This window comes from Aulonocara stuartgranti, assembly GCF_965226115.1.
Source record: "Aulonocara stuartgranti genome assembly, chromosome: 12".
Lineage (NCBI taxonomy): Eukaryota > Metazoa > Chordata > Actinopteri > Cichliformes > Cichlidae > Aulonocara > Aulonocara stuartgranti.
The window spans coordinates 305,755-315,650 of NC_138948.1; the positions used below are offsets into that span (position 1 = coordinate 305,755).

The 9,896-nt window shown below is 47.2% G+C and overlaps 1 protein-coding gene across 1 annotated transcript; it reads right to left on the minus strand.

The window, feature by feature from the left end:
• Window positions 1-52: 52 nt before the first annotated feature.
• On the minus strand, window positions 53-8,055 carry LOC309718652 (uncharacterized protein). The gene is made up of 4 exons (XM_082554105.1): window positions 7,667-8,055; window positions 5,939-6,321; window positions 5,102-5,299; window positions 53-3,618 (listed from the first exon to the last, which is right to left on the minus strand). Exons 2-4 carry the CDS (start codon window positions 6,263-6,265, stop codon window positions 3,391-3,393), a joined length of 753 nt encoding a protein of 250 aa, XP_082410231.1. The 5' UTR covers window positions 6,266-6,321; window positions 7,667-8,055; the 3' UTR covers window positions 53-3,390.
• Between the last annotated feature and the right edge of the window lie 1,841 nt (window positions 8,056-9,896).

Below are 9,896 nucleotides of genomic sequence, written 5' to 3' on the forward strand. Positions count from 1 at the left end.
AGTTCAATTTAACGCTAACCTTAAAGAAAGAAAACGGAAGTGCTCCTACCTGATCTGGTGTGATCGATCTTTCTCGCGCTCTTACAGCCGTTAAACTTTGATTCTCGCCGACTCGCGCTCTTTGGCGGATGCACGCGGACGGCGGAACTCGCGCTACTTGTTTACGTCCTGTGTTGCAGCCGCGCATGCGCAGTGATGGACATGCTCAGTGGAGGAAGTGAAGCGGTCCCTCTGAGTTTCCGGATTCGTTTGAGGGTTAATTTTTTCTATTGGTGCACGAAGAAGAGCTGATAGGAGCAGGCGCTCCGTAAAATACATGTGCGCTTCCATAAAAATAAAAATATATAAAAACTAAAATCAAACAAAAGCAAAGGGCACATTAGAGTTTACTAACTAAACCAGTGGTTTAGCAGTGTGGGTGTGATCAAGTTCCTTTGAATACATGTGAAACAGAGCTGGAGACTGATTTAGTCAGAGATTAAAAGTGTCAAAAGCGCCAAATGTGAATTTTTCATCTGATGAAATACATCCAGTAATATCCCCTAGGAGTAACACTGACCTCTGTCCATCCACTCCTTGTTATACTGTGATACAGCGAGTAAAATTATGATTACACAGCAGTTTCCAATGTATGAGGTAGAGATGGACCGATCCGATATTCATCCAGGCTGGAATATTGAGTTTGCAGCAGGCTGTGAGTAAGTTTATTTCAGCATGAAACACATTTGTTGTTTCAACTCTTGGAGCTGATCAAAGTCTTAAAATAAGCTGCAGAGAAAAAAACAACAACCAATGCACTTATGTTGTGATGAAGCTGTGCTGGAACAACCAGTTTATTTCAGAGTTACTAAAACAACGCATTTATCAAAACGTCTTTTAAAAAGCTCAAAGGACACAACAGTGTGTTTGTTTTAGTATTATTATTTTTATATTATTAGTCTTTGACGATAGCGTCGGCTGTCTCAGGCTGTCAGCAGCTGCGAGTTTCATGATCACGGTGTCCAGATCTACATCTTGTTAATAATTTTACCTCTTCACTACGTACGACTCTGGATACTGTAGCTCTGGTGAAAACTAAGGCCTAAATAATACTAAATAATCAGGCCCCATCTTATCTTAATGACCTTGTAGTACCATATCACCCTATTAGAGCACTTCGCTCTCGCTCTGCAGGCCTACTTGTTGTTCCTAGAGTATTTAAAAGTAGAATGGGAGGCAGAGCCTTCAGTTTTCAGGCCCCTCTTCTGTGGAACCAGCTTCCAGTTTGGATTCAGGAGACAGACACTATCTCTACTTTCAAGATTAGGCTTCAAACTTTCCTTTTTGCTAAAGCATATAGTTAGGGCTGGACCAGGTGACCCTGAATCCTCCCTTAGTTATGCTGCAATAGGTGTAGGCTGCTGGGGGATTCCCATGATGCATTGGGTGTTTCCTTTCCAGTCACCTTTCTCACTCACTATGTGTTAACAGACCTCTCTGCACTGAATCATATCTGTTATTAACCTCTGTCTCTCTTCCACAGCATGTCTTTATCCCGTCTTCCTTCTCTCACCCCAACCAATCACAGCAGATGGCCCCGCCCCTCCCTGAGCCTGGTTCTGTTGGAGGTTTCTTCCTGTTAAAAGGGAGTTTTTCCTTCCCACTGTTGCCAAAGTGCTGCTCATAGGGGGTCATATGATTGTTGGGTTTTTCTCTGTGTGTATTATTGTACGATCTACTGTACAATATAAAGCACCTTAAGGGGATTTGGCGCTGTGTAAATACAATTGAATTGAAATCTACGTCGCTGTCACACCACTCCGAACAAATCCAATTATTCTGGATCGGGACATGTGTGGTCCTGATCAAAGGTCGCCTGCAGACAGCAACAGGAGGCGGCTTCGTTTGTCTGCAGTCAGCTGACTGAAATGTGAAATCTCTGGTCAGATTTGAACCATCGTCGCTTTTGGGACTGGGAGGGTGAGAAAGGTGTTACCAGGCAACAAGGAGGAGGACAAATAGGATCAAGCCTGATGAAACTTTATTCAAGCCTCCAACACAGGAAGTGACATTTCTCTTTACGATCAGACTTTTCCAGCTTACAGAGGTCAGAGGTCACAGAGAGGCTTCAGCTCCAGACGGACACCTGTGATTGGTAAACATGTCAGGTGGGAGAGCCTGACATCACGTCTGTGAGCTGCATGTTTGAATAAAGTTTGACAGTGAAATACAAGCTGAGATGTTTGTTAGAGAGATTATTTAAATCAGCACCACGAGGTTAAAGGTCACATTTCTGCAGTTACTACAGAATCAGGTGAGTACAGGTGAAACAGGACACAGATCAGGTCACAGGTTCACAGGTCCAGGGTGACGTTTACATGCAGAGTGTTTATCATGCGGTCAGTGAGTGCATCGTCAGTTGGTCTGCATTCAGTCACCTCGTTAGTTTGGGTTAGGGACCACAGAACAAACAGGAAGTAAACAGCTGTTTCCTGTACGGCATTGTGGTGGGAGGAGCAACAGCTGATGGATATGATGACCTCATTAAGGCTGTGTCCTTTTAAAGCTGAAAGTATGGGTTACTAAACTTCACTACATCTACCAGAATGCTTTGCATCCCCCCCCCAGTCATGTGACTTAATGAGTCGTGTCCTGCGCCCCCAAGGGTTTCAGCAGTCTCTTCAACCTCGACCACTTCTCGTTAACTTGTTAACCATCACTACATTTGCCCCTCACACTGACACGCGTGCTTCACACCTCAGACCCACACCCACCCCTCAGACCAAGGACCTTACACCCACACCTACGCCTCACGCCTCACACCTCACACCCACGCCTCACGCCCTACTACACCTTCCCTACCCCAGCATCACAGGGATGCCCACGTTCACCTTCTAATGCAGTCAAACCTCAGCTTGCCCCACCAAACATGCCTCTCTTGGCCACTAACGTGGGTTTCCTGTGGGAAAGCCCACACCGGCATCCCCACTAGCCTTGAAGGGCAAATATGCTGCGGGCGCTGTGTGAGATAAATATGGGTTTGCCCCACCCACATAGCCCCACTTACCCATCCACACAGAAGTGCTTGCAGCCCTAAGTTTGATTAAAACAAACTTCCAAACATCAAATCAAACCTCAGAGTCCATCCAAGCATTTTTTTCTTCTTCCGTACAGAAACCAACCTGTGATTCCTGATCATGTGACATGTGTTACAGGTGTGTTAGTAAAAATTAAGATTATTTCTGACAGCAGTTTGTCCTACATGCAGACGAAAACCCTCATGGCCCCAAGTCCAGGATCACTGCGGTCCTGGTTTCAGTCTGAGGAGCCAGAGCCACACTCAACAACAAATGCTACTCCTTAAAGGGAACTAGAATTCAGTCGCTCCACCCGATCAGACTTGGGGCTTCATCAGTGATGATGATGATGATGATGATGATGATGGAGGGAGGAGCTAGCAGATTGTGCGTCCGGGTCCTCCTCACTGTTCCTCAGCAGCAGTGAAGCTCGCTGCTCATTCATCCTCCTGGACTGGACTCTCTGGACCAAAGAGAAGAAGTTCTCCTGACCGTCAGGAACCGGAGTGAGCACGTCATCCAGGTCTGGGAGGGAACACCTCTGGTCCTCCATCCTGTCAGACTGCAGACAGAGAGACAGGTGAGGGCTGTTCTACACTATCCTGTTCCTGATGACGAGATCAGTGTTGATCCAGGACCATCCCTGAGCAGCCGCACTGTTGTGACATATTGACAGAAAGTACTTGTTTGCACCTTACAGAGAGCCATCTTGTCATGGGGTCTGGAGGTCAGTAAGTGGGAGTGGACCCAAATGCAGACACAGACAGAAGCTCACGTGGGTCATAACCCGTCTGGTAGCTAATGTAACACAACAAACATGGATAAAATCTTTTTATCCCCATAGCATCATCATCTGTTCTGATGAGCTTCTCTTTCATCCTTCAGGTAAAGTGTAGATTTGACTGAAAATGCTAAAATCAAGTCCTGCCCACAGCACCTTTACTGATTAATGTTAAAACAATGTGTACAGATAGTAAGGTACAAACGAATTTTTCTTGTTGTTCATTCGTACACATGCAGGAGCTGCACTATCATATTGCTCATAGATCAGAGTGAACTGGAGTGAAAATGGTCGGATACTTCAAACAGGGCCATTCTGACCACTGACAGGTGAAGTGAATACAGTCATACCACCTGTTAGTGGGTGGTATATATCAGGGAGCAGGTGTACATTTTGTCCTCAGACGTGATGTTAAAAGCAAGAAAAATGCACAAGAGGATTTGAATGTGTCTGACAGTTTGGGTCAGAGTGTCTCCAAAGCTGCAGCCCTTTGGTTGGTCTGCAGGGCTCAGTAACCTATCAAAGAACCAACCAGGTTCACTGACGGCTGGACCGGGTGGCCCATTCTGATAGAAAGGTGTCAGCATACACATCATGTGGATGCCCAGATGCATGTGTACTGCTTACCTGGGGAACACCTGGAAGCACAAGGCCAGATTGGAAGAAGATGAGCCGAGGAGGCGGCACGATGTTTTGGGTGATGTTCAGCTGGGAAAAGTTGTGTCCTGCATCCACGTGGATGTTACTGTGACAGGCCTACCTAAGCACTGTTACAGGCCGTGTCCACCCTTTCAGAGAAATGGTGCTCCCTGATGGTTGTGGCCCTTCAACAAGATAAGCCACGCTGCTAAACAGGTTCAGAAATGTTTTAGAGCACATGAAGTTTGAGGGCGGACTTGGCCTTCAATCAGGGATCTGTGTGATCTCCCAGACTAAGCAAATCCAGTCTAGGAGGCCTCAGCTCGCAGCTTACAGGACTCAAAGGATCTGTTGCTAACATGTTGCTGCTAACCCTAAACCAAAAGTAACCAAAGGCTTTATTATTTACCTTTTCTCTTTGCTTTAGTCAAGAACAATACTAACTTAGGGAGGTCTCTGTTTTCAAAATTAGAGGTAAGAAAGCATTTCTAATATTTCTGTCTGACATCACAAGAATCTGATTGGTCAGGAGCATTGATACTCCCGGTGTTGTAAAAACCACACCAACCAACCACACCAGTGTGTCCAATCTTTAGCTAACAGTTAACCCAGTAAAGATACAGACCTGGTAGTGTATGAGCATGTAGTAAAAGTCCAGGCTGGGCACAGGGGGTTGATCTGGACTGCAGGCCCCACAAAGAGCAGCTGGTCCCGGATCGGGCAGCAGGCTGACGCTGGCTCTCTGGTCGTCCAGCCTCTGACACTGAGACTCCAGGATCAGGTCCAACAGGGCCTCTGGCTCCCCCTGCTGGCTGCTCCTACGCTGCACCAACAACACAGGTGTTACAAGTGGTTAACAGGAGTCTGAGTTAAAGATTTGAGTTCCAACACACTTAATGTGACAGCATCTGAACACCACGATGTCACCATCTGTCCTCTCCGCTCTTTCCAAAATCACCAAAACTCTTTACTGCATGTTGAGTTTTCACTTTGATCTGCAGTTTCACACCAATGTTTGTCAAATACTACAGACCAGAAGAGTCTGCACCACACTGAGAACAGAGTCTGAGGCAGCTTATGTCAGCCTATTGCTTCTGACTGTCTGTAGATGTCTTTGATTGGAGTTCATCCAGGTGCAGAGCTTCACCTCAGACAGGTGATGATTCTTTATAAGCTACAGCTAAAAGGCTGTTTGATCCATTCATCGGGGTCTCCCCTGAATCTGTGACCTCTCTTTAATTATTCAGGCTGTTATTAAAAATCACATGAGGTAACTCTGACCACACATGTGGTCCATCCAGATTTTTAGGTTCTAACTCGTCTCATCAGACCTCTGTCTGATCAAAGCTACCCAAAGACTGATCAACACCTCCCTTCAGATTTGGCTCCACCTGGGAGCTCCTGTCTCTCCTGGACTTGTGGGACCAGCTCAGGTGTGTCTTTCACTGCAGGTGAGAGTTACCTTACTTCTGGGGGTCGTGATTCTCATTCTGGAGCTGAGTGCAGAGCTAAGGCTCTGTCCCCGAGGTCTGGCGGTGCCGCCTTCAGGACTGGGACCGGCTGGACTCACAAGGCCTCGGAGAGTCCTGAGGGTCCTCAGGGGTGAGGTGGAGGTCAGCGTCCTGCTGCTGACTTTACTGGGATTGTGGGATTCTGGTCCTGGATCCAGACTACCATTTTGATCAGGGGTCATGGGACTTTTTGACACCGCCCCCCCAATCCTGCCGTTGTGGTGAACATTTGAAGAGAGCGAGGGGGAAGGCACGCCTGGGTGTTGGCTGTCCGTCATGATGGAGGTGTGGGAGGTGCTGAGGGAGGAGTTCTCCTCAGGCTGTCGCGGTGAACCTGGACACAGAGGAAGTGACAGATAGTACTCTGTAGTATTCTGTATACTGCATTTCATTTTTTCAGACTTAAAGGCTAAAACGTCCGTTTGAGCCCCACGAGGTCAGAGTTGGCCTGCAGCCTTTTTTACTGTGTGAATTAATCCTTACCTCCATCTCCACCTACCCCTCCACCCCTCGCATCAAACAGTGTGAAACATATACCATCACCCTCATGTTTTCGGACACTAACAGTTAACAACCCAAACACCTGGAAGGCAGCACAGGTTCTCTAATGACATGAAGGTGATGCTCAGGGTGATTTGGGGCTTTTAATCACTCCTTTGAAATGTTTGTTTTTACCAGGGTGGAGTGATTGTACAGAAATACTAATTTTTTAAAAATTGTACTTTCTCTGCAATCCACACAGAGTGAAGAACACACCCCACTAACATTTGGTTCAACGTCCCTCAGCAAGCTTCAGCCTGACCCGATGCTTTGGATGTTTGACCACTCCTCTTGGCAGAAGCGAATCGATGCTTCAGCAATGTTGAGGTCCGGGCTCTGCGGAGGCTGATCCATCGTATGTTTCTATTCAGGATGCTTTCACTGCACTGGCAGTGTGTTTGAAGATCTCCATCACCTTTGGCTGACATGCATCTGGAACCACGATGGAGACTCCGCCATGTTTCACACAAGGCTGCAGACTCTCACTGTTGCACCTCTTCTGACCTCCTCGTACATGCTGACCATGACGTGGACAGTTCCTCTGATCTTCAGTCCACTTCCGGTGTGATTTTTATACCCCAGCTTTCAGCAATAGTATGTCTTGGTTTAAAACAGGCCCCCTTCGTGAGATCAGAATCAGAATAGTTTAAGCAAATGTAGATTTGTATATATGAAGGTTTGTGTGTGTGTGTTGTTTGCAGCAGTGTTTAAACTCTGATTTATCTTTAAAATGTTGCCTGCAAATGAGAATGAAGCTGAGCAGTTGGGTTGTGTGCGCTCCACATGAAGCAGAAACAGTAAAGTTAGCCGAGTGCGCCCTCGGAGACGATTTCAGGTTAAAGTGAAGCTACAGAAGTAGGTCAACAACAACAGGAGCAGAGCTGCCAGTGTCTAATCGCATTTACAACACAAAGACAGCCACACACACGAATGCATTAATGAGCAGTGTCACTGCGTTCATCTGCCCCAGGCTGCAGCTCCACCCAGAGGCTGTCGGGGGAACTGCGGCAGCCCACAATAAAGCGGCAGAGAAAATCAGAGAAGTCAGAGGTGGTTCAATCTGGACTCTGAAAACGTCACGAAGGGGCCACACACACACACACACACTCCCCGAAGAACAAAAGCTCCTGTTCCCTCACCTCTACATTACAGACTTCCTCCAACTTCCAGCTTCCTGTCTTCGACCCCGTCAGTCCTCACGCCGCTCTGCTGCTGGGTTCTTCGTCTTACTCCTCCATCGAGTGAGGTCTCTCTACCAGCCAGTCCACACAAACTTTAAAGCAAGCACAAAAGGACATACACATACTCACACAATGAAAGGAGAAGAACCCCGCCCCCTCGCCCTTACATCATGTTTCTATGGAAACCAAAGAGAGTCGTCCAAATCCCCCGCCTCACACACATACACACACATTCCTGCATTGTTAAACTCCATTCAGCTGAACTCAGAGGACGCTCTTCATCAGTGGGCCTCACACACACACACACACACACACACACACACACACACACACACACACACACACACACACACACACACACACACACAATCTAACACTGTTGGCATAGACTTTTGCACAGTTGAACCAACAGTTTCAGGATAAAGCTTCTGTACCTGTGCCCAGACTCAAACATCATTAAAAATGCACGAGTATAATTGTAAAAAGAACCCAAAGACAGTGCTGTCATCATGTGACTGACACATCTTTAGCCAATCAGTGTGCAGCATTCTTCAGTCAGTCATCATGTCCTGTTAAAAACAAAAGTCTGTGATTCCTCAGCTCAGGAGATCAGAATCCTGATCCAAGGCTGCTGGGGATTCCCATGATGCACTGGGTGTTTCTTCTTCACTCACTATGTGTTTATGCACCTCTCTGCACTGAATCATTATCTGGCTCTCTTCCACAGTCTGTCTTTGTCCCGTCTTCCTCCCCTGAACCCCACCAGGCAGCAGCTGCGAGCTGAGGCAGCAGACAGCAGAAAGTTTTTCCTTCCCACTGTCACCTGCTTGCTCATGTGTGGGTTCGCTCCAGGTACTTGGGCTTCCTCTCAAATGGAAGTAGTGGGGTTGGGTTAATGAACGGTGTGAGTGCGAATGGTTGTCGGTCTCTGTGTGTTAGCCTGTCCAGACCCGACCTGTCCAGGATGTCCCCCAGCTCCTCCCGGGCCCCCCTCTCGTCCGATGGTAGCTGGGACAGACTCCAGCGAGCGTTTCTGAGAGCTCGAAGCAAAGCTATTAAATCTGTGGATCCTGCAGCTTATAGGAAGGAAGAACCCGTCACAGGGGATCAGAGAAGCGAAGAGACTGAAACTGAACACTCACTTCATGTGTAGCAAGGATCCACAGTGTCTGTGGCAGGGCTTTCAACACATCGCTGACTACAAGCCCCCTCCCCCGATGATGAGCCGGGACAACAGCTCTCTACCAGATGAGCTGAACAACTTCTTTCTACGGTTTGAGGTTACAACACCACCCAGGCACAAACAGTTCCACTGCCACCGGGCGGGGCTCTCCAGCTGTCAACAGCTGGAGAGAAAGGCTTGAGCTGAGCTTTTAACACAATCATCCCATAGCAGAGTGTGGAAAAGCTGATGTTTCTAGGCGTGGACACTGCAACCTGCAACTGGCTTCCTGAAAAGCAGACAGTGAAGGTGGGCAACCGCACATCAAAAACACCTCAGTGAGCTCCTGTGAAGATCAAAAGAGGATACCAGTACAAAATCCATCCATCCATTCAACTGAGTTTACTTCACTTCAATTCAAAACTTCCCAGGAAAAAAACCTGTGGCAGAGGATCAGGAAGGGGTGGCCATTTCCAGTCTCACTTTTATCTGAGACTGGAAATTAGAAGCAGGAAATTAGCAGCCCCAACCTGTCCATGGTATCGCTGTCACCCTATGGCAGCTGGGATAAGCCCCAGTCCCACAGAAACCCTGAACTGGATAAGAGGAAGAGAAGGGATGGATGGAAGTTAGCAGCCATCCAGGTCTTTATGTCTTTAAGACATTCCTGCAGTTTAACTCATTGGTGTGTGTTATCTGGCTTCATGGACAGATAGAGCTGGGTGTCATCTGCATAGCAGTGTAAATGTATGCTATGTCTTCTAATGATGCTGCCTAAGGGAAGCATGTATAATGTAAACAGAATTGGTCCTAGCACTGAACCCTGTGGAACTCCATAATTAACCTCAGTGTGTGAAGAGGACTCTCCATTTACATGCACAAACTGGAGTCTATTAGATAGATATGATACAAACCACTGCAGCACAGTACCTGTAATACCTACAGCATGTTCTAACCGCTCTAATAAAAATCCATGTGTCGCGTCTTTGAGGATTTGTTCCCGTCTCTAAAGGAACAGATTTTCAG

What these genes read in the sequence shown, in the direction of transcription:
- LOC309718652 (XM_082554105.1), bottom strand. Translation starts at nt 6,265, where the DNA reads ATGACGGACAGCCAACACCCAGGCGTGCCTTCCCCCTCGCTCTCTTCA. An exon ending in TCACGACCCCCAGAAGTAAG is followed by an intron (nt 5,300 to 5,938) that starts GTAACTCTCACC and finishes TTGTTGGTGCAG; the next exon opens with CGTAGGAGCAGCCAGCAGGG. An exon ending in ACATGCTCATACACTACCAG is followed by an intron (nt 3,619 to 5,101) that starts GTCTGTATCTTT and finishes CTCTGTCTGCAG; the next exon opens with TCTGACAGGATGGAGGACCA.